General features: G+C 46.1%; 1 protein-coding gene across 1 annotated transcript in view; it reads right to left on the reverse strand.

Moving 5' to 3' along the window:
• Positions 1–27,268, reverse strand: part of lmx1al (LIM homeobox transcription factor 1, alpha-like) — a 107,470-nt gene that overhangs the window by 3,469 nt on the left and 76,733 nt on the right. The window contains exons 4-7 of the mRNA XM_073069184.1: positions 16,143–16,375; positions 7,857–8,023; positions 5,270–5,347; positions 2,709–2,826 (exon numbers count right to left, since the gene is read on the reverse strand). Coding sequence (XP_072925285.1) covers positions 2,709–2,826; positions 5,270–5,347; positions 7,857–8,023; positions 16,143–16,375 — 596 coding nt within the window. The remainder of the gene's footprint in view (positions 1–2,708; positions 2,827–5,269; positions 5,348–7,856; positions 8,024–16,142; positions 16,376–27,268) is intronic.

Here is a 27,268-nt window from a genome sequence, read left to right on the forward strand (position 1 = left end):
ACCATGAGTGAGGTAGATAGGATAGAATGTTACAGTTTTTCCCCCAGGATCCACACCCATAGCCCATGTGGCCTAGTTTCCTAGTGTGACCCTCCAGGAAGAATAACCTGAACATTTCCATAGAAATACAGTAGGGCTCAGGGCTGACCCAATCACAGCCTGAGAGTGGAATGTATCTATTCTCAAACCCAGCATCAGAGCTGATTGCCTACACTGCACTCACCAGCTATTTATCATATCAAGCTAGCTTTGGCCCTACCAGTTCAGGACAACTTCACTCCCAGAGTTTCCAAATGATCAGGACCTACAATATCTATATAGATCTCTGCTGCCATTTCTCCTGACGGAATTCTGTTTCTCCCAATGGTTCCTGAAATAATCCATATTGGTGTTTATGCAAGCTGTTCCGGTGCCGAGTTCTTCATTTGATGGTTGCTCCATGTAGCAAAATCACAGACCTCCTCGGTGGTCGGCATCAGCATCACATGGACCTCATTCCTTCTTCACCTCTCCTGCCTATCCCCTCCTCGCTTCCCCTCCCCCACCCCTTGATCTTTCCTCTGATTGGTTTTCCACCCTCTCCCCACCTTCTTTATAGGGCCCCTGCCCCCTCCTTCTTTAGTCCTGACGAAGGGTTTCGACCCGAAACGTTGACTGCTTCTTTCAACGGATGCTGCCCGACCTGCTGAGTCCATCCAGCTTTTTTGTACGTCTTGATTTGACCACAGCATCTGCAGTGCACTTTGTGTTTACATGGACCTCATACTTGGACCTCATGCACCGTCTCACGGAGAATTCAGCCCAGGATCGAGGAAGTCAAAGGACATTCTTCCTTCCATTCATTTGAATGGAAGGGAACAGTTGACAGGAGCTTTGAGTAATATTTTAAGTGATAATCATTTAAAAATTACTTGCCTTAATGTTTGTACGACTTTTAATGGCTTGTTAAATTATTTTTTAAGTATTTAAATATGTTTAAATTTGGAACTCATTTTGGATTTTAAGTTTATCTTTACATATTCTTTATTTTGACCACTTGGTGGTGTGGTTTGTTTGGCCGATTTATTTTTAATTCCCAGCTTGTGGTAGGGCTCATTCTCACTGCCCAGGTATCAGTCTCTATGCAGGGAAGAGGACAACAGATACTCGGACTTGCCGTAGAGAATCTGTCCGGCTGTCACTGTAGAGATTGCTGAAGGGAAGCTTGTGATTCCAGCCTGTTTACCAGTGCCCACAAAGTCCTGTCCATTCTGGTACTTCTTTCCTCCTCTCCTTCAACCAGCGCATTCCAGATTTTGATGACTAGCTTTGCAAACCCACGACCTGGTGTTTCTTTTAGTAATAACTGTAAACAGGGGTGTTTGCTGTTTCTTGTTTGTTTCTTGTAGTAATAACTGTAAACAGGGGTGTTTGCTGTTTCTTGTTTGTTTCTTGTAGTAATAACTGTAAACAGGGGTGTTTGCTGTTTCTTGTTTACTAAATTAATAGGATGTCTGGCTCAAATTGTTTCAAAGCTTGGAAATCTTGGGGTTTGCGGTCCAAGACCATTACATATAGGAGCATAATTAGGCTGTTCTTCACGCCTGTTCCTCCATTCAGTCATGGGTGATTCTTTTTCAGCTCCATTCTTCTGCCTTTGCCCAGTAACCCTTAACTCTCTTACCACTCAAGAACCTGTCAATCCCTGCCTTAAACACACCCAGTGACTTGGCCTCTACAGCCCTCCGTGGCAATGAACTCTGTAGCTTCACCACCCTCTGGCTGAAGAAATTCCTCCTCATCTTTGAAGCGATGTTCCTTTATTCTGAGGCTGTGTGGTCACTTTAAATTTAGGGCTTAGTTGGAACACCCTCCCTGAGGTGTTGATGGAGGAAGATACTCGTACAACATTTAACAAGCGTTTGATAGCACAGAAGGCTATCGGTGAAGTGCGTTGAGTGTAGGTAGGTACTTGATAGTTCACTTGAAGAACCTGTTTGTATGCTTATATGCCCTTAATGAATAAATCTTAGAATTGCAGTCTGCAATCTGTTACAGACTGAACTCTGATACTGAAATCTACTTTGTCCATGAATGTTAGTACTCACTGGTCTCACATTTCTGTGACAAGTTCGAGGGGGTATGAGGAATATTTCCTTGTAGTGAGCGATGATTTTAAAGGAAGCCTTCCAGGCAATAGACATTAAATTGCTGACCAATTTGAAATGTCTTTACTGCGCTATTCAATTTAAAGAAGTTATTAAAAATCTTTTGAAAACATGATCTTTAAATGTAGTTGTCTGTAAATTTAGATTATGTTGAAGTGTTTTAAGTTTTCCAAATATTAAAGTTAATAGTTCAGGATAAATCTTAAGCTCTCTTTTTTGTTTATAGGCAGAGCCACTTACTGCCGGGATAATGCAATGATGGCTGCCCAGCACTTTATCCAAACTTATTGAACTGCAGGAAGCACGTAAGTTTTGTCAAGGGTAGCAGAACACAGAGTCTTTACATCTTCTCCCCCATGTTCTTTAACATCATCCCCTTTCCCATGAAACGCTTTTCTGCAGTGAGAATTACTGTTATTGCTAAAGCCACTCTTCACCTCTGATCTCAGGATCTCTGATCACTCTTTCACCATGAGACCCCTCTGGCAGTTCTCCCCATCTCCCTGTACCTCTTCTGCCTCTGGCCGCTGTCAAATCGGGGATCACTGAGCACCTGCTCACCTTCACTGTCCAGGCTGCTGTGCCTTGCCCCTCGATTCGAGCGACGTAGTGAGCCAAAGTGCTGGTTGTTCAGCCGCTCTTGTTCCAGCTGCTGCTGCCTTCGAGCAAGTTTCTTCATCTGGAGATTTCGAACAAAAACACGATCAACTTTTACGTTCAGAACTGATCTTCCGTGTAAAAAACACAGGTTATAAACACTTTTTATTTTGCAGGTTTAAAGATTAATAGTATTCTCAACAGAAAGAAATGCAGAGGGTTCAGTTTGACCCCTGAGGTTACTGTCCTCCCTGATTTTGTGGTTCTGAAGAGATTAAACTTCAGGGAACCAGACAAGAGCACCAGAGATCCCAAAGCCTCCAAATGCTGGAAAACTGAAGCAATACACAGACCCGCTGGTGAAGCTCAACGGGTCTGGTAGCATCTCTGGAGGGGTTCTCAGGACTGAGATGGGTTACGTCCAGCAGTCTGGGTGGTGTGAAAGAGGAAGGAAGAGGTCACAATCTCACAGAGTCTCAAGAGCCAACACATAAGGTAAATCATAATGGTATTTCAATGGATTCCACCTCAAGGACCCTGTTATCTCACAGAGGTTTGTTGTTTGAATCTGACATGGGATTTGTTGTAGATCCATACCACGTGGAAGAAGGCCCATCAAACACCTCAAAGTTCAAAGTAAATTTATTGTCAAAGTAAATATATGTTGCCATGTACGACCCTGAGATTCATTTTCTTGTGGGAAATCACAGTAAATATAAGAAATTCACAGAGTCAATGAAAAACTGCACCCAACAGAACAGACAAGCAACCAATGGTCCAAAAAGACTGTGCAAATACAAAAAGAAATAATAATAATAATAAACAAACAATATTGACAATATGAGATGAAGAGTTCTTGGAAAGCGAGTCCAGTTCAGAGATGAGTGAGTGAGGCTGAGTGAAGTTATCACCTCGCATTCAAGAGCCCTGATGGTTGAGGGGTAATAGTTGTTGCTGATGTGGCGGTACAGGTCCTGAGTCTCCTGTACCTTCTCCCTAATGGCAACAGCAAGATAGGAGCATGGCCTGGGTGCTGGGGATCCTTGATGATGGGTGCTACTTTCCTGCAACAGCACTCTGTGTAGATGTGCTCAAAAGTGGGGTGGGCTTTACCCATGATGGTCTGGGCCATATCCACTGCTTTTTGTAGGCTTTTCTATACCAAGGGCGCTGGTGTTTCCATACCTATGGAATACCTATTTACACCAATCTTACACCCATTCTATACTTCTTTCCCAACAGACCATTTGGGTCCCTCCAAACTCTACTATTCACCTGCAAGCTGGGGGGGAATTTGCACTGGCCAGTAACCTACCAACTGCATGTTTTTGAAACGTGGGTCACAGGAAGGACATTCCAACTCCACACAGACAGCACCTGAAGTTAGGTTTGAGCCTGTGTCACAGGAAAGGTGAGACGGTGGTTCTATTAGCTACACCACTGTCCTACCCACTACCAACCCTTCCACTGAGCTCCTTTCGAACTGGAGCCAAGGTCAGCTGAGTTCAGATGTGTCCGGCCCAGTGGCTGGCAGGGACGTGAAAAGTTTGCACTGCTTTTGGTTTTTCACAGCCTCAGCACAGTGCAAGTAATTTAAGGCTGAGGAAAACCTTCTGAAGGAAAAAGAAAATGGAAGAGATGGCCTTTGCTGGAATCTGGGATAAAACACAGAACATGGGAAGATTCCAACAAGTCACGCAGCATCAATAGAGAGGGAAAAGGTGTACGTTTCAGGTTGAGACCCTGCATTGGGGTAGGTCAGATAAAAAGTTGGGTTTCATGTTCTAACGTATTCCTACTATGGTCGTTTGAGAAACACGGCAACTAATTTGCATTCAGCGAGATCCCACAAACATCAAGGAGATTTTTGGCCAGTTAATCCGATTTGGCAATGTTCTGGCCAGGCAAGGGGCTAACATTAAATGCAAAATTCTGCAGATGCTGTAAATCTTGAGTAACACATACCAAATATGGTATGGTATGGGGGGTTATATGGGAGGCTGGGTTTGAGGGTCGGCACACCATTGTGGGCCAAAGGGCCTGTAATGTGCTGTACTATTCTATGTTCTATGTTCTAATACCAGAGGGACAGTACTTCAGTACATCAGAAACACAACTTTTCATCTGACCTGCCCCAGTGCTGGGTCTCAACCTGAAATTTACAAATCAAAGGCACTGATACCGGTAATGCATAGATGCTGCCTGATCTGCTGAGTTCCTCTAGCATTTTGTCTGTGTCGGCAAGTGGCCAATATTATTATTGTTGGAATCTTTCACATGGCACCTCACCTGACAGACGCACCCATCATTGTTCAGTACCAGACTGATTGGATAATGCCCTGTGTGTCTGGAGTGGGATAAACATCCATGATATTCAGAGAACAGTGCTGCACTGTGATTCACTTTAGTGCTCCTTACTAAAGGAGGATTGTGTGGGAGTGGAGCAGTGGCAAAGATGGCTGAGAACAAAGAGCAGAAGATCGAGTGGGGCGGGACAGATGGAAGAAGTGAAAAATGACTCTCACCTTGGCTCTTTGGTTCTGAAACCAGACTTGTACAACCCGCACTGTGAGGCCGGTTTCTGCAGCAAGGGTCTCCCTGACCTAGAACAAAACAAAGGCACTGATACCGGGAATTGCTCTCCTCCCCTTGTGCTGGCCTTTGGTTTCTCAGCAGTTGGGCAAGTGCCATTCTAGGTTTGTGTGTTGAAAATATTCCCCTGTGCACCTATGTACTTGTGTGGATGACAATACACTCAACCTTGACTTTGGCTCTTGACTGCTGCTATAACATGCATGTTGCACCACACTGTACAGGATAAAGCAGCCAGTGGGTAATTGGTTAGAATGGGAGGGTTTCTTATGATGTACAGTTGGGCATCCTAGGCTTGTAACTGCTGGAGTTTCGAAGGATGAGAACGAGCTTGTCAAGTTGCAACCAGGGATGAGCATGTACGCCTGGGCCTGTACTCAATGGGGTTCAGAAGGACGTGAGGGGATCTCATTGAATCCTATGAATATTGAAAGGACCAGAGAGAACATTTCCATTGGGAGGCAAGTCTAGGATAGGCTCAGAATAAAGGGATATTCCTTTAGAACTGAGCTGAGGAGGAATTTATTTAACCATAGGGTATTGAATCTGCAGAAGCTGTTGCCACAGAGGGCTGTGGAGGCCAAGTTATTGAGTGCATTTAAGGCAGAGTTTGATAGGTTCTTGATTGGTTAAAGGGATTAAGGGTTAGGGGGAGAAGGTGGGGCAAGGGATTTGAGAAGTATCAGCCACGATTGAATGTCAGAGAATACTCGGTAGGTTGAATATGTCCTAATTCTGCTCCTATATCTGACGATCTTATGGCATTGAATACACTGCTTACTGATGGCAGCAACATACTGGTGCCAGCATAGAATAACAGGGGCTCAGGTAAAAGTTGTAGAGTTCTACACCACAGAAACAGGCCCTTCAGCCCCTCCATGTCTGTGGTGACTTCTTTTACCCATCAACACTAATCCCATTTGCCTGCTTTGTGGCTATGTCCTTTATATGCCTGGCACATTTTAGTGTCTGTTTGACTTCTTCTTAACCATAGTGAGTGACTGCACACCACCTCCGTCAGGGGGTTCCAGGTATCACCCGCTCTGTGTGGATAACTTACAGCCCTCACACTTACCCTCCCTCCCCTCCACCATCAGATTTCTGAATGAACAATCAACCCATGTACACTACCTCACCACTCTGATCCTGATCCCTCAGATCTCTTTCCTCTCCTCTGATGCAGGTGGCATAATCTCAGAATCTGTCAATATGTAAGAGATATGTCTGGTCTTGATAGTGGGATGAAAGAAGGGAATTTAGCGTTGAGGTTACAATCAGATCACGCACAACATTAAACTGTTGGGCAGATTTGAGGAGCTCTCTTTCTTGGGCCTAATTTTTTATGTTCATCCAGTGTCCAAAATGTTCACCCTCTCCACCGGTAACATCTCAGCACGTTCTGCCTATGTGATGCACTGCAGCAACTCACCAAGAACTCTGTGACACAAACTTCCCAATTCCCTCAACCCCAGTGCCTGGCGGGGGAGGTCAGGGGAACAGGCAACCGTCCTCACTGAGAGGTCAGCAGTGGAAAGGGTGAGCAGCTTCAAACTCCCATGTGTCGGCACCTCTGACAGTCTGCCCTGGGCCCACCAGCAGCTCTCCTTCATTTGGAGTTTGAGGATTGGAATGGTGCTTTGCAAATGTCCCTAGATGTATAGTGGAGAGCATTATGACTGGTTGCATCACTGCCTGGCATGGAGGCTCCAATGTGTAGGATCACAAGAGATGGCAGAGGATTGTTGACTCAGCCAGCTCCATCATGGGCACAACTCTTATCACCATCAAGAAGATGGTGCCTTGAGAAGGTGATATCCATCACTATGAATCCTCACTGTCCAGGTCATTCCCGCTTATCGTCACTAACATGGGGGAAGAGGTACAGGGGCCTGAAGACACAAAATCAGTGATTTGGGAACAGCTTCTTACCTCTACCATCTCATTTCCGAATGGTTCATGAACACTACCTCAACACCCTTTTTTGAACTATTTCTTAGTAACTTATAGTAATTTTATGTCTTTGCATTGTACTGCCACCACAAAACAATAAGTTTCACATGACGTAAAACGGTGATAATAAACCTGACTCTGTTCTGATTGATCAGGTCCACTTTCTGGCCTTGGCCCATAGTTTCCCATGCCTTAACAATGCAAATACTCCTCTAAATATTTGCTAAATGTTGCGAGGTTTCCTGTCTCCCCCACTCCCTCAGGAAGTGCATCCAGGCTTCCAACCACACCAACACAGGGGCTGAGAAATGAGTTCTGAACACCCTGTATGGCTTTGGACACTCAGACACATCTTGCCCTTCTCATGGCTCAAGAGCTGTATTGCCTTTATACAACGGCTCCAGCCCTGATGGTTGATGGGACACTGTGATTGGTGGGACACTGTGATTGATGGGACACTGTGATTGGTGGCGGAGAGCTGTTGCTTCCAGCTGCTGGGCCAAGACCCACTTGCACGCGCCTCTGTGCACAATCTCCCCCCCACCTCCGACCCCACAGTCCTGCTCCTACCTTTCTACAGGGTTTGGAGGACACCTCAAAGGAAGCCTTGAAGGCCCGTCGCTGCTGAGTGGTGAGGATAGTCCGCGGGCGTTTGGACCTTAGGCGCACTCCGCTTTCACCATTGTCCTTGTCGAGGCTGTGGCTGAGTTGTCTGTCATCCTCGTCTCCACTTTTCACTGACGGAAAAGACAGAGAGTAAAGTACTGAGGGTGTAAGTCCCTTTTGCTCTGTCTTTGAAGGATGATTGTCCATGCTGTATTTATGAGAGTTTCCGGACATCCCAACCAATTCAATGTAGGGAAAAATTCCAACGTACACAACAGATGACACTTGAACCGTTTTTATTGCTACAGACAAACATGTTTGTCACATTGGAGACAGCATGATACCTCATAGAATTACTGGATAACCGTTCCTTGGACATGTGTGAGGTTACAGGGAAACAGGTAGAGAATAAGATTGACGGGAGTATTCTGCGAGCTGACACAGACTTGAGGGGCTGAATGGCCTCCCTTCTGTTTTATTAAAAAAAATGTGAAAATATGAGTTTGAGGGAGGAAACATTTTCAGGTCACCGAAAGGAAATGATCCCTTTGAAACATGCCTTGGAATCACTGACATGGCAGGGTAAAGGCATTCAGTTAAAAGATCGCTCCGGTTTGTCTCTCCCCTGATGCGGCCTGACCTGCTGAGTATTTTCAGCTTTCCCCGCTTTCATTTCAGATTTGTGGCAGTATTTTTGATCTTCCCTCACTACTACTCTGGATTATCCACTCATCCCCTGTCTATGAGCTGCAGTGTGATCTTGCTGCCGTAAGCCACTGTATGTAAAGAGTTCTACGTTCTCCCCATGACCTCCAGGTGCTCCAGCTACCTCCCACAGTCCAATGACGTACCTGTTGGTCAGGTAATTGGTCATAGTAAATTGTCCAGTGATTAGTCTAGGATTAGATCAGGAGATTGTCGGGCAGCAGAGCTCAACGGGCTGAAAGGGCCTATTCCTCGCTGCATCTCAATAAATTATTAAACGACTAGGTCCCTAAATGTGATTAAATGGTCTCCTGACCTCACAATCTACCTTATATGAGCATTTGTCTGCCTTGTAGCTGCAATGGCACATTCTGCACACTATCATTGTGTTCCCTAGTGCACTGATGTGATGAGGTCATCCTGCTGGATGGCATGGAGGACAATGGTTTTCACTGAACCATAGTGCACGTGACAATAACCAACCGATCCACCAACTCTGCCCTTGTACACAGCCACCCCAGCACAGAGCCAGTACGTGAAGGAGCGGGGTGACCCAGTGGCAGCACGCACAGACTGGCGCAACACACACAAAGCGTCGGAGGAACTCAGCAAGTCAGGCAGCGTCAATGGAGGGGAGTAAATGGTCGACTCTTCAGTCCACTCCATAGATGCTGCCTGGCTTGCTAAGTTCGCCCAGCATTTGGTGTGTGTTCCTCTGGATTTCCAGCATCTGCAAAATCTCTGGGGTTTATCACCTAGACCGGAGTTGATAAAAATGTAACCCAATTCCTCCCTCCTTCCCCTAATCTTTCAATTATTAATGTTGTGAGAAAACAGCAGCATCTGGATGATGGTAATGCTTTGCATGAGTGATCTTGCTGCTGACAGGTGCTCCCTTTCACCTTTGAAGTTTTAAAATGAGTCTATGGTTCATAGGGAGTTGGGAAGGGCTTGGGTGATGATTATCTGCTGGGAATTGTGGAGTTGTGGAACGCCAGAGGTCATGCTGTGCTTAACGATGAGACAATGTTTTATAGATCTCTGCCTTCCCGGCCACTGCAGGAGGACTGAAGAATGGTGGGTGGACAGGGTGGGGCAGAATTGCATGAGTTGTCTTTAAACTTAACGATTGATCTCTCCCTTACTGAAGTACCCATGGCTGTGAGCGTGGACTTCAGCTGTAGAATCCAAAATGGGAATATTCGATGATTCCCATTGGAGCGACAGGCATAGAGTCTCCACATCTACAACATCTTGAAGCAAATTTCTACAGGTGTACCGTGGAGAGTATTCTAACCGGCTGCCACGCCACCTGGTATAGAGGACCTATTGCACAGATTGGAAAAAGCTGCAGAAAGTTGGAAATTCAGCCAGCTCCATCATAGGCACTAACCTCCCCAGCATCCAGGACACCTTCAAGAGGCGATGGCTCAGGAAGATGACACCATCACTAAAAACCCCCATCACCCAGGATATACCCTCTTCTCATTGCTACCATCAAGAAGGAGGTGCAGGTGCCAGAAGACACACACTCAGTGTTTTCAGAAACAGATTCTTCCCTCTGCCATCAGATTTCTGAATAGACAGTGAACCCATGAATGCTATCTCACTAATTTTTTGCTCTTTCTTTTACATTATTTACATAATGTAATTTTAATATATATTTCTTAGTGTAATTTATAGCTTGTAATATTGCATCATCCTGCTGCTGCAAAACAACAAATTTCACGACATTTGCTGGTGATATTAGACCTGAATCTGAGCTGTTTTGTGAGGAGGTGAGGAAGGCTGCTTGGTCAGATTTCTGGCAATAATTAATTGTGTAAATAGGGGTAAATCTTTGGGAAGGGGCACTATAGCAAAGGGTGGAACAACAAACAATCTGCTGAAGTGTCTGTTGGAGGCGGCAGGCAGGGAATTGTTACTGTTTTAGGTTGAAACCTTGCATCAGGAGTGAAGTAATATGTTAGGTTACTCCAGAGAGGTGATGATGAGAATGGAGTGGGTGGTGAGGATGTTGTTCTGTCAGTCAGCTTACAAGAGGGAAGGGGGAGACAAGGTGAGGGGTAGGAGGGGTAAGTACATCCAAGACATTAAATGTCACTGCCCATTACATCGTGGACACACCTCTCTGCACTATTGGTAGTATCCATAGGAGGCGCTGTCTCAGGAAGTTAACATCCATCATCAAAGACCTCTACCATCAGGGCCATATCATCTTCTCCCAGCTACCACTGGCCATGAGGTACAGAAGCCTTAACTTGCTCACCACCAGGTTCAAGGGCAGGAACTACCCTTCAACCACCCCACCCGAACCAATCTGCAAAACTCTAATCACGAGAACTGAGCAACACTTTGATCACTTACACTAAAATAGACATTTCTTTTGTTCTGATTGAGTCCTTTCTCGTAAAAATTGTGAATTCTTCATGTTTAATGTATGCTTTTCTTGTGAATGTCATTTATCTAATGCTGTGTGCCGGTGACACTGCTGTAAATAAATTTTTCATTGCACCTGTGTGTACATCTACTTGTGACGATGATGGCAAACTCGACTTTCCCTTTGGATCTTCCAAGACACTGGGTCAGGTCATGAGGTTTTATCAGTGCAGGGTAGAGAATAGGTTGTGGGATATGATTCAGTCTGTGGAATATTGATCAATGTACATGTGGGGCTGGGCTGGGGAACGGGCAGCTGAGATAATGGAAGGGGAAGTGGTTTGGTCTGGAAATTCCAGAGCTTCAACCCCCGGCAATTGAAGACACAACTGCTAATAGTGAAGCTTCTAAAGTGGGGTTTGGATCAGTGGTAGTGTCGACATCCGTTGTCCATTCCAGACAGCCGCAGCATGAGGAGGCAGTTAAACTGGTGGGCCGGGAGTTACTTATGGACCAGGCTAGGAAAGGACAGCTGGTTGAATCAACAAATTATCTCTGTTATTTGAGGTTTATTTATTTACTTGAATTTGAATGTCACAGGTTTTTTTTTTGAGGAGGATTACACCCCTTAAACAGAGCAATAGGCCAGAATTTTGGCTACTGGGCCTGTAGAAGAGATGGAATTTGGAGAAACACAGATATCTTGGTTGGCCATGGGATACAAGAGATGGCAGAAGAAACCTGAGGCCAAGGATGGACTCTGAAGCAAGGAGGACAGTTTCAAAACCATGTCTTTGCTTTTGGGACACAGAGTAGTGCAATGGACTCAACAGTACTGAACAAAATGTACTGTACTTGGGATGAGTGGGCAAGAGGCAGACATTAAATTTCTAGATCACTTAAGTTGGGGGGATGCGTGGGTTGTCACCCAGGAATGCACTGGAATAGTCAAATCCAGAGCCATAGATAGCCCGTGAGTCAGGCCACAACACCGAGGTGGAGAAGCTGAGGTGATGTAAGTTGTGAAAGGCTTTTGTGTTCCAGATACTTGGTTTGAGGAAATGCTTGCCCGTCCAACATAGGTGAGTGACAGGAAGCCGGATGGTATCATTTTGGAAAGGGTGATGACAGAGTAATGTCAAAGTGTGCACATGGAGTCGAGTAGTGCGGTCTCCAATGACTTTCTCAAACGGTGAGATGTAGGAGGGGAGGAAGAAAGACCTTACCAGTAATGCCGTGGCTACAGAAGAGTAGCTGTTGCAGGTAATTCTTTAACAATAACTAGAAAGATGATCAGAGCAGAACACACCTTCCCAGGCTGTAGGTGGAAGCCATTGAACTGAAGGACACCCATAGTTATATCAGATTGCATCACAGCAATTCAAATGTGCAGGGACGTAAGAAGCTGCAGAGAGCAGTGGACTCAGCCTACTATGGGCACCTCTGTCCCCACCACCGGTAGTATCTACAGGAGGCATCGCCTCAAGAAGGTAACATCTGCCATCAAAGATCCCCACCATCGGGCCATGCCATCTCATCAGCCACCATCGGGCACAAGATACTGAAACCTGAAGTCTTACACCACCAGGTTCAAGAATAGCTTCACCATTTTGGCTTTTGAAACTATCTGCACAATCCTAATCACTGGAGGGGAATAAACAATCAATATTGTGGGTTGAGACCCTGCATCAGCATCCTTTATAAGTCCCGAAGGGTCAATTAATTATTCCCCGCCTAACTTGCTGAGCCCTCCAGCATTTTGTGTGTGCTGCTCAAGATTTTCAGCGTCTGTAGAATCTCTGGTGTTTAACCCTAATCAGTACCTCAGTAGAGTAACGCAATGTCCACTTTGACCACTTTGCACTACATAGAACAGTACAGCCCAGTACACGCACTTCAGCCCACGATGTTGTGCTAACCTTATAACCTATTCCACGATCAATCTAACCCTTCCCAATAACTCAGCCCATTGCTCTCCATTTTTCTTACATCTCTATGCTCAACTGAGAATCTCTTATATGTCCCTAACATATCAGCCTTCACCACAGTGTGTTCCAGGAACCCAAAAGCTCAGTGGAAAAAACCCACCTCTGACATCTCCCCTATACTTTCCTGCACTCACCATAAGCAGATATCCTCTGTTATTGCTATCCTGGGAAAAAGGTGCTGGCTGTCCACTCCATCTGTACCTCAGTCTTATACTGGAGAGGCCTCACCTTGAGTACTGTGAACAGTTTTGGGCCCCTCATCTTAGAAAAGATGTGCTGGCATTGGAGAGGGTCCAGAGGAGGTTCTCAAGGATGATTCCAGTAATGAAAGGGTTATCATACGAGGAATGTTTGATTGCTCTGGGATTCAGAAGGATGAGGGGGGATCTCATTGAAACCTTTCAAATGTTTAAAGACCTAGACAGAGTAGATGTTTCCCATGGTGGGAGAGTCTAGGACAAGAGGGCACAACCTCAGGGTAGAGGGGTGCCTTTTCAAAACAGAGATGCGGAGAAATTTCTTCAGCTAAATGTGGTGAATTTGTGGAATTTGTTGCCACATGCAGCTGTGGAGGCCAGGTCTTTGGGTGTATGTAAGGCAGAGATTGCTAGGTTCTTGATTGGACATGGCATCAAAGGTTACGGGGAGAAGTCCGGGAACAGGGGCTGAGGAGGAGATAAAAAAAGATCAGCCATGATTGAATGGCAGAACAGACTCGATGGGCCAGATGGCCTAATTCTGCTCCTATGTCTTATGGTCTTATACTGTAACATAATAAACTAATTGTACTCTTTCATATAAAAATTGTTTTTAGCTTAATGTTTTAAATGTGAATGCTGCTTATCTGATGCTATGTGCCTGTGATGCTACTGCAAGAGAGGTTTTCATTGCACCTGTGTGTACATGTACCTGTGCAAATGACAATGAACTCAACTTTCGACTTCCTTCTATGGTGCATTATCTAACGAACACAGAACAGTCCATTTCTGCCTGGTTACGTCCCTGACTGTTCAGTGATCAGGAGTTCAGGCTGGTATTTTCCTGGGTAGTCCATTGACAGGCAGGCTGGTGCAAATGGTTCCAAAGCTTTAAACGATAGGAAAGGCTCACATTTGTACAGAGCCTTTCACAGGGGTACATAGCCCTCCGCAAACATTGAGGTACCTGTGAAGTGTAATCACTGTTGTAATTTGTATACGGTAAAATCCCATAAACAACAAGTAGGTAATCGATTTACTCCTTAATATTGTTAATTTCAGGGTAACTGCCCTGCTCTTGTTTATGACTCTGCCATGGCATCTGCGAGGACAGACAAAAACCCATTTTAACACATTCAACAGACAGCACCTGCAAATGCCTTCTGTATCAGGCTAGAATTTCCTACTCTGGTCTCTGTGTCGGACGTGACCTCAGACTTACTGAAATTGCAGCCTTCTGGTTCAGTGTAAGAGGGACCTGGGGGCTCTCTCTGGGTGCCCAGCCAAAGTCCACCCCTCAGCCAACGTCACTCGACCATCTATCTGAGGCTGAATGTGGAATGTGTTGGTGGCAAGTTTACTGCATCGAGTGACCATACATTGCTCTGCCAATATATTTCATTGGTAAATCTGAGTCGTTCCCCTCCTCTAGGTCAATCCTTACATTGTGAGTAAGGTATGACTGAGCAACAGGAGGGTTCACTGCCTCTGGTCTTCAGACAGAACCATCCTCCCTGTAGAGTTTCTCTGTTTGTACATTTCACTCAACGGAAACCCCGGGCTCCTGGACCAGCTTCACTCACCTCCGTGCTGGACTGGCCCCGTGGATGTGGACTCACCTTCGGGGTCCCTGTGGATAATATTCTGTGTGTTGTTGTTTTTTATTGTTTGCGCGATTTGTTCTTTTTTCACACATTGGATGTTTGACGGTCTTTATAGCGTGGGTATTTTTAATAGATTCTATTGTGTTTGTTCTGTGGCTGCCTGCAAGGAGACAAATCTCCAGTCTGTGTACAGTATACATACTTTGATGATAAATGTACTTGAATTTTGAGCAACACTTGCAAATCTCTTGTCACACCCCTTTACGAGTAAGTCCTTCTACATTCATCTGAGTAACTCTCCAGTCATGGATAGCTCGAACTGCTGCCTTCACCCCATCGCCCTGGGGCTGGCTCACTGTACCAGCACCTGACAGGCAACCAGCAGATTATTCACATATTTTAAACCCCACTGCAGGTCCTGGTGTTTCTCTGGTTACCAGGGGGTATAGAAAAATCCCGGGCAGGCAGCTCCTTTCTTGGTGGTAGTCTCCAAGCCCTACTCTTTCAGCAAACACACTCCTCACCCCGCTGAACCTTCACCTCTGTGTGATTTGAATGACGTCATTCCGGCACAGGTAGCCCTTTGTGTTCCTGCTTATCTCCCTCCTGCAGCAGTCTCCACCCACTATTGCAACCCGCCATCATCTTTTATCCACCAATCACCTCAGGCTCCCATCTCAAAGGTTCAAAGGTTCATTTATTATCAAAGTACACAACTCTGAAATTCTTCTTCCCCAGATAGCCACGAAACCAAGAAAGAAAAGAACGGCAACACGGTCATCAACCCCCAAATCCCTCCTCCCCGCACAAAAAAACAAACAAAAATGGAACAACCCTCAAAGCACTCCCCCCCCCCGCACACAAAACATGAGAAAGAATATAATAAACTAAAAGACAGAAAGAAAGTCTATAGTGCAAGTCCATATCCAAAACACAGAAAGCCTGGGTAACATTCTCTCCCCTCAAACTCTCCTTTTCAGTACTCTGCACTCTCAGACCTCACATAGGGTCTGAACCGAAAACATCAGCAGTTCCTTTACCACACGCCACCCTCCCCAAGCTTCTCCACCCACTGAGTTGCTCCAGCAGATTGGTTGTTGCACGCCCTTCAGAAAAGTGTGTGGAGGGAAGGGGTGATAACCTCAGTAAAAGGGGTTAGTCACTCAACACCATACCTTGGCGTTTGGAGGCAGAAAAATGTACCAAAGGTACTGAAACCTCCATGCTGTGCAACGGCCGGGACAACCAATATGCGCATAGCAAGATCCCACAAGCAGCAAGGTGCCGTTAGCCAAGCGGTCAGTTTAATCAGCGGAGGGACAGATACCAGCCCTGTGGTAATGTGTGCGGTGTTGATGCACGGCTCTGCTCCAGTACCTGGTTCAGTGCGGCCGGGACTGATTCCACTCGGCATTTCCTGTTCTTTCTCATAGTCGCCGCGGCAGAGCAGTTGCCCCTCTTTCAGCACAAACTCGTCGCCCCGCCGTAGGGGCCGCTCGCACGCGCGGCAAAGGAAGCAGTCCACGTGGTAGACGCTGCCCAGCGCCCGCAGGATGAGCTCGGAGCGGCCGATCGCTCTGCCGCAGCCGCTGCACTTGGTGACGAAGAGTCTGAAAGACACGGTCAGGGAGAGCGGGTCAGAATCAGCAGCCTGGACATGGAGGATGGGGGTGTAGGTGGGGGGGGGGGGAGTGATAACGGGAGAGGAGCTATGGTTCTGGAAAGAACACCGCCAGGCTGCAGGCACTGGGAAGGTTGCAACCTTGGATCCTTGGCGCTGCATTAAAACAACAGTCAGGTTATTAATGGTACTCTATACAGTCCACCAGTGGGAAACCACCCTGTGTTCAACAAACAGCAGTGGGATTACATGTGCTTCGAGGACACTGGCCATTCAGCCCATCTGGCTAATGACAACCTTTAGGCTTCAAACGAGACTTCGCCCGCACAGTTCCATGCTGCCCTTTCTGTATAACTGTGACCTACAAAGTGAAGGTGTGAACCTCGCTGAGAATATTGCCACAAGCCAAAGGCTGATCGGTCTCTGCAAGTTACTAGGCACTGAATCATTCTCATCGCTTCAGCTTCACCATTGCATTGCTCCCTTGACCAACTCATTCCTTCCGCATCATCAAACCTCAGGAGGCTTTCTGACTCCCAAGCTTTTTCCTGGCTTCAGAGGCCCTTGATGCTGCCCTCACCCACATTTCCTCCATTTCCTGAACATCCATTCTCACCCCATCTTCCCGCTGCCTTAACAGTGATAGAGCTCCTCTAGTCGTTACCTCCTATCCCATGAGCTTCTGCATCCAACACATCATTCTCCACAACTTCTGCCAGCTCCAAAGAGATCCTACTACCAAACATATCTTTATCTCCCTTCCCCTTCTATTTTCCACAGGGATTGCTCCCTCCGTTATTCCTTTGTCTATTCATCCCTCCCCACTAAGCTCCCTCCCTTGCAAGTGGCCGAAGTGCTACACCTGCCCATTCATCTCCTCCCTAACCTTCCTTCAGTCCTTCCAACTGAGGCAACAGTTCACCTGTGAAACTGTTGGAGTTGTCTATTTTGTCCAGTGTTCCTGATACACCCTCCTCCACCTTGCTGAGGTGCGTCATAAATTGGGGGACCACTTCATTGAACATCTCCACTTCTTATGCCAAATGTAGAACTTCCTGGTGGCCAAACATTTTAATTCCAATTCCTATTTCCGTTCCAACATATTGGCCCATGCCCTCCTCTTGTGCCAAGAAGAAGCCACTCCCAGGGTGGAGGAACAGCATCTTATATTCCACCTGGATTGCTTCCAACCTGATGGTTTGAATATTGATTTCTCCTTCCAGTAAGAAAATCTTTCCCACTTCTTCTTTTTCCCACTCTGGCCTCTTACCTCTTCTCACCTGCCTAAATCCCCATGGGTCCTCTCCTCCCCTTTCTCCTATCAGATTCCTTCTTTTCCAGTCCTTTACCTTTCCTACCCACCTAACTTCACCTATCACCTTTTTGCTATCTTCCTTTCCCTTCCCCCATCTTTTTATTCTGGCATCTTCCCCCTTCATTTCCAGTCCTGAAGAAGGGTCTTGGCTCAAAATGTCAACTGTTCATTCATTTCCATTGATGCTGCCTGACCTGCTGAGTTCCTCCAGCATTTTGTGCGTGTTGCTCTGGATTTCCAGCATCCACAGTATTTCCCGTGTGGAGAAGTTCTTGTATTCTAAGTCACTTCATAAAGCCAATAGCTTTGTCTTATATTTTGGTTACCTCTCTCTCAGAAACATCATGTGAAGACACCAGTTTCCAAATGTACAGGAAGATCCGCTTTTGGCGGATGGAGTGGAAGTGCTCCCCCAATTTATGATGGGCCTCTGCACCATCTCACCACCAGCCCTTGCCCCTCCACTGCCCACAGCTTGTTAGAAACAGTACTGGATGAGGAACATTACATCAGATGAAGAAACTGGGAATGGGAATCACTAGCAACCGATGCCATCCCTCTCCATGATAAGTGACTGGAACTGAACCAGACTCTTCACACTTTAATGACATTCTTGGACCTTGTAAGGGTTTAATATCACAGATCCTTACCACTGACCAGGACTGCTGAGCCCCACGCCTGTAACATTACATGACATGGAATGCTTCAGATTACGGATATATTGTCATGCCTTTCTTCTGTTCACTCTGATCTTTCCCTTACTCTCCTCTTATCTCTTTCATTTCAGCCTGTTTACTTAAGGTTGCTTGAATCATTTCTCCTTCTTCTAACCTGTGCTTGGCCTACATTGGGCCCCTAATTTTAACACCATCCTGTTTGTAAAGGTCTCCTTGCTTTCACATTCTGTATTTCCATAACCTTATCCAGCTCTATAAACCTTTAGTACCTCTCTGCTCTCCTAACTTTGGCCTCTTGAAATTTTCTGAATCCAGTTGCTCCATAGTTGGCAGTTGCGACCTCAGTTGCTAAGGCCTGTAATTCAGCCGCAGACCATTCACCTCTCTGACCCAGTTTATTAGCGTATGACTCAAAGGGTCCATACCAACTAGGATGTCCCAGCCAAGCCAGAACCCTTTGTCAGTGGTTGGTCTATAATCTTCTAAATTTTTCCAATCTATATACCTGTCCATCTGTCTTTTAAAAATTGTTATTGAACCTGCCTCAACCACTTTCATTGACAGCTTAATTCGGATAGATACCGCGCTTTCTGTAAAAAGGTTGTCTCTCAAGTTTCCCTCTCACCTTAAGCCCATGCCCTCTCATCCTTGATATCCCATCTCTGGGAAAAAAGACTGTGTGCAGTCTAAATACCCCGTCCCCCATGATTTTATAAACCTCTATAACATCACCTCTCAGTCTCCTCATCTCTAAGGAAAAAAGTCCTAGCCTATTTAACCACTCCTTATAACTCAGTACTTCAAATCCAAGAAGCATTCTTCAAACACAAGGAAATCTGCAGATGCTGGAAATTCAAGCAACACACACAAAATGCTGGTGGAACACAGCAGGCCAGGCAGCGTCTATAGGAAGAAGCACAGTTGACGTTTGGGGCAGAGACCCTTTGTCAGGACTAACTGAAAGAAAAGATTAGTAAGAGATTTGAAAGTAGGAGGGGGAGGGGAAATGCGAAATGATAGGAGAAGACCGGAGGGGGTGGGGTGAAGCGAAGAGCTGGAAAGGTGATTGGCAAAAGGGATACAGAGCTGGAGAAGGGAAAGGATCATGGGACGGGAGGCCTAGGGAGAAAGAAAGGGGGAGGGGAGCACCAGAGGGAAATGGAGAACAGGCAAAGAGTGATTGTGAGAGGGGCAGAGAGAGAAAAAAAAGCGAGGAGAAAAAGGGGGGGGAATAAATAATTAGATAGATAGATAAGGGGTGGGGTAAGAAGAGGAGGAGGGGCATTAACGGAAATCAGTGTTCATGCCATCAGGTTGGAGGCTACCCAGCCGGTATATAAGGTGTTGTTCCTCCAACCTGAGTGTGGCTTCATCTTGACAGTAGAGGAGGCCATGGATAGACATATCAGAATGGGAATGGGATGGAATTAAAATGTGTGGCCACACTCACCCCATCCTCCTGCCATCCCACTCGGGATAGGGTTCCCCTTGACCTCACCTACCATCCCACCAGCCTTCGGGACCAATAATTCTCCGTAACTTCTGCCACCTCCAACTGGATCCCACCACCAAGCACATCTTTCCCTACCCCCACTTTCCGCTTTCCGCAGGGATCGCTCCTTATGCAACTCATTCATACCCCCCCATCCGTTCCCACTGATTTCCCTCCAAGCACTTATCCTTGTAAACGGAACAAGTGCTACACCTGCCCTTACACTTCCTCCCTGACACCATTCAGGGCCCCAGACAGTCCTTCCAGGTGAGGCGACACTTCACCTGTGAGTCAGCTGGTGTGATATACTGCATCCGGTGCTCCCGGTGTGGCCTTTTATATATTGGGGAGACCCGACACAGACTGGGAGACCGTTTCGCTGAACACCTATACTCTGTCCGCCAGAGAAAGCAGGATCTCCCAGTGGCCACACATTTTAATTCCACATCCCATTCCCATTCTGATATGTCTATCCATGGCCTCCTCTACTGTCAAGATGAAGCCACACTCAGGTTGGAGGAACAATACCTTATATTCCATCTGGGTAGCCTCCAACCTGATGGCATGAACATTGATTTATCTAACTTCTGTTAATGCCCCTCCTCCCCTTCTTACCCCATCCCTTATTTATTTATTTACTTATTTATCTATCTGTTTATTATTCCCCCCCTTTTCTTCCCTCTCTTTTTTTTCTCTCTCTGCCCCTCTCACAATCACTCCTTGCCTGTTCTCCATCTCCCTCTGGTGCTCCACTCTGCCTTTCTTTCTCCCTAGGCCTCCCGTCCCATGATCCTTTCCCTTCTCCAGCTCTGTATCCCTTTTGCCAATCACCTTTCCAGCTCTTGGCTTCACCCCACCCCCTCCTGTCTTTTCCTATCATTTTGGATCTCCCCCTCCTACTTTCAAATCTCTTACTATCTTTTCTTTCAGTTAGTCCTGACGAAGGGTCTCTGCCCGAAACGTCGACTGTGCTTCTTCCTATAGATGCTGCCTGGCCTGCCGTGTTCCACCAGTATTTTGTGTGTGTTTCAAGCATTCTTCAAAATCTTTTCTGCACTTAACAACATCCTTTGGGTTACCAAATATCAACAAAATACAGTACTACAAGTGAGCATTCAACAAATTCTTGCACAACTGCAACACCGTGGCTCAGCTTCTACACTAATGCTCTGATTTATGAAGGCCAGTGGGTCAAAAGTTGGGGAGAGCTGGCTAATTAGATACACAATTGACTTGATAGTAGAAAGCAAAGGGGAATAGTAGAAGAGTATTTCTCAGACTGGAGGCCTATGACTAGTGGTGTGCTGGGCTCATTGGTGTTTGCCATCTATGTAAATCATTAATTTGGATAAGAGTGTACAAGGCATGTAGATAGTTGTAGGTAGAATCACAGGTAGACAGGATAGTGACTTTGATCTATGTTCCTAAGGGGTTTGAGGTGTGCATCATGGCAGACAGAAACAAATGAGGTGGAATGTAGGTCAACAGGAACCCAAGAGTGGTGTATGCCAAGAGGATGGTAGGAATAGGTGCAAAGGAATTTAATTTACTGAGGAGGGAGGAACGCTGTTGAGAGGCTGACCAGGTGGTCATGGCATCAGAAATAAAATCTCCTGGCACTCATAACGGTTGTGTGTATAGAATTCAGCTGCAGATGACTGCAGGTCCTTTTTTGGAGCTGTTCTGAGCCCCAGCAGGACCAACACTCATCTGTCAGGGAAGCCCTCAGATCAGCCTTTAAGGAGCGGTGAAACTGCTCGAGTAGGCCATTGGACTGCGGGTGATACGCCACGGTGAGATGTAGCCCACTGCCAACGTTCTGGGGTATTGCAGCCCAGAGGTCTGATAAGAACTGGGGACCTAAGTCAGAGGAAATAACAGATGGGGCGCCAAACCGAGCAACCCAGGTGCTGATGAATGCCCGAGCCACATTTGTGGCCATCGTCGATGCTAGAGATGCTACCTCTGGCCACCTGGTGGTACTGTCCACCGTGGTAAGGAGGTGCTTCAAACCACAGGAGGGGGGATAAAGAATAACAAGGTCCAGATTGACATGGTCAGACTGTTGCCCAGGGACCTCAAAAGGTGCCTGGACATGATGGTTAATTTTTGCCCACTGGCACTCCACACAGATTGGACTCCGATCACACACATCCTCTCTAAGGGCATGCCACACCAACTTTAGTGCAACCGGTTTCCGTGAGGCCTTCCAGACAATGTATGGAATCAAAATCCATCCACGTCCAGTTTGCGGGCACTATGGGGCCAGGACGACCAGTTGAGGCATTGCACGGGAGAGAAAGCCTGGCATCTTTGAACTTAATGTCAGCCAACCACAGGCTTGTAGCTGCTGTTCAGTCAGCCTGGACCTCTGGGTCAGTAGCTTGGTCAGCTGCCATACCGGCATAGTCAACCCCTGTGCGTATGAGGCAAACAGCCATGGCATTATTTTCCCACTTGATATGTTGTTTATCAGTTGTGAACTCTGACAGGCGGTGTTGTTGCCATGCAGACCAAGGGTCTGATACTCTGGGCATTGTGTGTACGAGGGGTATGGGATCAACAAACGCTGCGAAACGGTGACACTCTAGAAGAGAACGAAAATGGCGGACAGCCAGATAGAGACCGAGAAGCTCAGGGTCAAACGTACTGTACTTCCTTTCGGGGGGGAGGAGATGCCGGCTGAAGGAAATGAGTGACTGCCACACGCCTCCGACCAGCTGTTTGTGCAGAGTGCCCACAGCACAGTCTGAGGTGCCATTAGTAAAGGGTATGGGTATGCCAGTAGTGTCGTGTTGGAAAGAGTTTGTCTGGTATCATCAAATGCCCTGGTCATGTTCGCTGACCAGTCAAGCAACTGATTAGGGGCATTGCCTTTAAGCGCACTATACGGGGGAACATAAGTTCAGCAGCTCACGGAATGAAGTGGTGATAGAAATTCACCATACCTAAAAACTCCTGTAGTTTTTTAGTAGTGCAGGGCAGTGGAAAATCTATAATAGCAGCTGATTTTGATGGGAGGGGGTTCTCACCTGTGGAGAAGCAACGGCTGAGAGAGTTAATGGTTGACAACTGAAACTGGTATTTAGCCAAGTGAATAATCAACCCGTGTTGATTTAAGCACTCAAAACGTGTGCAGAGATGAGATATATGTTCGGATTTGGACACACTGTGGGGAAGTATGTCATTCAGGTAAACGAAAAGAAAACCTAAGTCCTTTAATACAGGGTCTATCAGCCGTTGGAAAGTCTGTGCTGCATTTTTCAACTCCTATGGCATGCGCAGAAACTCAGAGGGCAAAGCGGGTTATCACAGCCAGTTTGGGAATGTTCTCTGAGCATACAGGCACCTCATGGTGGCCTCTAACTAGAATAACTTTGGAAAAATATAACTTTCTGGCTAAATGTGCTGAAAAGTCTGGATGTTAGAGACCAGATAACAATCGAGGGTGGTGGCCTTTTTCGGCTCTGGTAATCACCTCATGGGCGGTAATCACCATTGGACTTAAGGACCACATGGCAGGACAAAGCTATTTGACTAGCGTGAAATGCCAAATCGTTCCATGTTGGCAAATTCAGCCTCTGTGGTTGCCAGCTTTTCGGGGTCCAGTTTATGCGCACGGGCATGGACTGGGGGTGGGGGGGGGGGGCAGTTGTGGGAATGTGGTGCTCGACCCCATGTTTTGTGACTCCAGTGGAGAATATGGGCTTGGTAAGGTTTGGGAACTGGCCCAGCAGTCGAGTAAACTCACATGCGGTGGTGCATGTGCTTGACAGAGTCGTCATGGGGAATTTACTGGGGGAGCAGGATAACGACCCAAAATCCTTGACATGAGGAGATCTAGGCCTCATATGGAGCCAGTGATCATTAATGGAGAATGTGTGGAGCAGGTTAAGACCTACAAGTATCTGGGAGTACAGTTAGACGAGAAGCTAGACTGGACTGCCAACACAGATGCCTTGTGCAGGAAGGCACAGAGTCGACTGTACTTCCTTAGAAGGTTGGCGTCATTCAATGTCTGTAGTGAGATGCTGAAGATGTTCTATAGGTCAGTTGTGGAGAGCGCCCTCTTCTTTGTGGTGGCGTGTTGGGGAGGAAGCATTAAGAAGAGGGACGCCTCACGTCTTAATAAGCTGGTAAGGAAGGCGGGCTCTGTCGTGGGCAAAGTACTGGAGAGTTTAACATCGGTAGCTGAGCGAAGGGTGCTGAGTAGGCTACGGTCAATTATGGATAACTCTGAACATCCTCTACATAGCACCATCCAGAGACAGAGAAGCAGTTTCAGCGACAGGTTACTATCGATGCAATGCTCCTCAGACAGGATGAAGAGGTCAATACTCCCCAATGCCATTAGGCTTTACAATTCTACCGCCAGGACTTAAGAACTCTTTAAAAGCTATTATTAATGCTTTTTGAGATAGTGATTTAGATGCATATCATATTTTTACTGAGTTAAGTATTGTATGTAATTAGTTTTGCTACAACAAGTGTATGGGACATTGGAAAAAAAGTTGAATTTCCCCATGGGGATGAATAAAGTATCTATCTATCTATCTATCTATCTATCTATCTATCTATCTATCTATCTATCCACAAGCTGGCAGTTCATAAGATCAACTAACAGTCTTTGGGCACACAGGATATCTGCACTGAGCAGAGGTCTAGCCACCTTAGCCAGGATGAAGTCCCATGTGTACCATTGCCCACTGAAGCAGAGCGTCACCCGTTGTAGCCCATAAGGGTAGATCCTGCTGTCGTTGGCAGCTTCCAGTGAGGTTTCATCGCTCTTTGCTTTCTTATCAATAGGCAATGCTGACAGCGCACTCACGTGAGCACCCGTGTCACACAGGAAGCGCCGCCCTAAAAGGGTATCCGTAATGAACAGAAGACAACCCTGGCAACTGGAACCCATGGTGTTCACAGACCTCTGACGTCCTGATGTGCTAATACTGTCAAAGCTGCAAGGCAGTCAGCACTTCCTAGTGCTCGTACCAAAGTGAGTGTGGTAAAAACACAGGCCCAGCATAGTCTGTCTCACAGTCTCAGGCATCCTTAATTTGGGGACTGGGTTTATTGAAAGGAAGAGGAATGATGCACCACTGCCTGCGTGAGTGTAGACAATCAGCTATTTTAGCAAGCTCCCTATAGTCCTCCACAGGTGCATTAGCGAGGGCTATGTGAACTTGATCAGGCATTTAATGCATGAAGAGTTCTTTAAAAATAAAACAAGAACGGTGATTTCCCGGGTGGGTATTCTAGCAGACTCATCACCCTCACAGCGGTGGAATTACTGAGCGATGCAACCACATAGAAATATTTGGTGTTGTCGGCGGAGATTTCTCACAGCACAAATTGGGCCTCGGCTTGTACAAACCAAGCAACAGCATTCTGCTCTCCGATCTCCTGCAGTTTCAAAGTGGCTGTGTTCAATATGTTCAATAACTCTGAAATCATTGTGGAGCATCAAGGTCACCATTGTATTGTAGCTTTTCACAAGTAAAAAAAAATGGTGGAGGCGTTTTATGTTTAAGAAAAACCATAGAAACTCATGTATTGTACCCAAACACTGAACACAAAGCGCAGTAAAAAAACTTTACGTAATTCCAGTATCACGTGACCTCTCAAAGTGAACTCCAACTCAATGTCAATGGCTGTGAATTCTCTATATCTCCACCAAATACATTACCCGTGACGCACTCACATACGACGTGATGGCTTAATGATAGATGCCATTCGTGTACTTCTTACATATTGCCCATAATGAATTATGTAAACAAGTGAAGAATGCTTAATGAAACAATATACTTATAATATTACTCAAATGTTACTGACATACTGACTACACTACACCGTCACCAGCAGACTTCTGAATGGTCGAAAAAACTATGAACACTACCTCACTATTACTCGTTCACACTGTTTATTCATTGTTTGTGACTTACAGTAATTATTTTTGTCTTGCTGCCACAAAACATTTCACAGTATATGCCAGTGATAATAAACCTGATTTTGAATCATTTAAGATATACCATTGAGGCACAGAACCATTGTAACTCAACAGTGATCAGGTAACAATGATGAGAATGCAGCCACTGGTCACTACATAACTGATTTGGAAACATGAAAATAACCCACACCCCCATACAGATAGAACTTAAATTTAATTAACTGAGTTGGTCTGCAAGGAAGAGCCTGTGGCAGTAATGGTGTCTGTGCAATGACTGAATAATATAAAGACCTATCTGAGCTGGAGAAGGAGACGTGCTATCTGCTTGCTAAGTGACTCAAGACCATGGTGTTGAAGTTGATTTTTAACCGCGATCTGAAATGACTGAGGAGGCCACCTGGTTCAAGTTTAAAGAGAGAATTGCATTCATGCCAGATAATTAAAGAAATCCTTGTTCCTTGTTAGCTTAAAACAGATTTCACGTGTAACAGCTCTCACCACAAGACTTATTCAGGTTTGTCTCAAGGTGGCGCTAATACATAGCGACTCTTTGCATGCAGCTCGGATGGGAATGATCAAATATTCCAATTTAGGACTAGTACAGCTATAAACCACAGACAGATCTATACGTACGTCAGTAAACGACCGCATGTTAATATTTTTAAAAAATTTATCGATACTCAAATCTAGGCTTTATCAGCGGATCCTGGACAGCAGACTTGGGTCGCAAGTGCAGATTCCCTTTAAGAAAATGGAAGCGCTGAAGCCAAGTGGGTCTGCAGGTATGATTCAAGCACTAAGGTTTTGGGCCCCCAACTAACTTGCTGATGAAAGTACAAAGTCTACAAATAAAATGGAAGACCTCAGAGCAAGATTCCAGTACCAGAGGGACATCACACACTGCTGTGTACTTTGTTTCACGGAAATATTTTGGATGGAGTGCCGCAGCCAACGGCTTCAACACTCTCTGCAAAAACATGGCGGCTCAGTCTTTTAATGGTAGAGGAGGTGGAGTATGCTTTGTGATAAACTCATCGTGGTGCACAGACATGGCAATTCTGCCTGTCCTGCTCACCCGACCTGGAATATCTCGTGGTCGTGTCATCCATTTTATCTGCTGAGGGAGTTTTCTGCCATTACCTGGTAATGGTGTACACTCCACCTCAAGCCAATGTCAGGTAGGCACTGGAGGAGCTGAGCACCATGATCCACAGACACAAAATACAGAGACATAAAGTGTAAAAGAGAGGTGAGAGCGGTTATTGAACTCTGGAGTGGTAATGGGGTCAACGAAATGGTAGATGAACTGAATAAGTATTTTGCATCTGTCTTCACGGTGGAAGACACTAGCAGTACAGTGGAATTTCCAGGTGTCAGGGATCGTGAAGTGTGTGAAGTTACCATTTCTACAGAGAAGACTCTTGGGAAACTGAAAGGTCTGAAGGTACTTT

This window comes from Hemitrygon akajei, chromosome 16 (assembly GCF_048418815.1).
Source record: "Hemitrygon akajei chromosome 16, sHemAka1.3, whole genome shotgun sequence".
NCBI classification, from domain to species: domain Eukaryota; kingdom Metazoa; phylum Chordata; class Chondrichthyes; order Myliobatiformes; family Dasyatidae; genus Hemitrygon; species Hemitrygon akajei.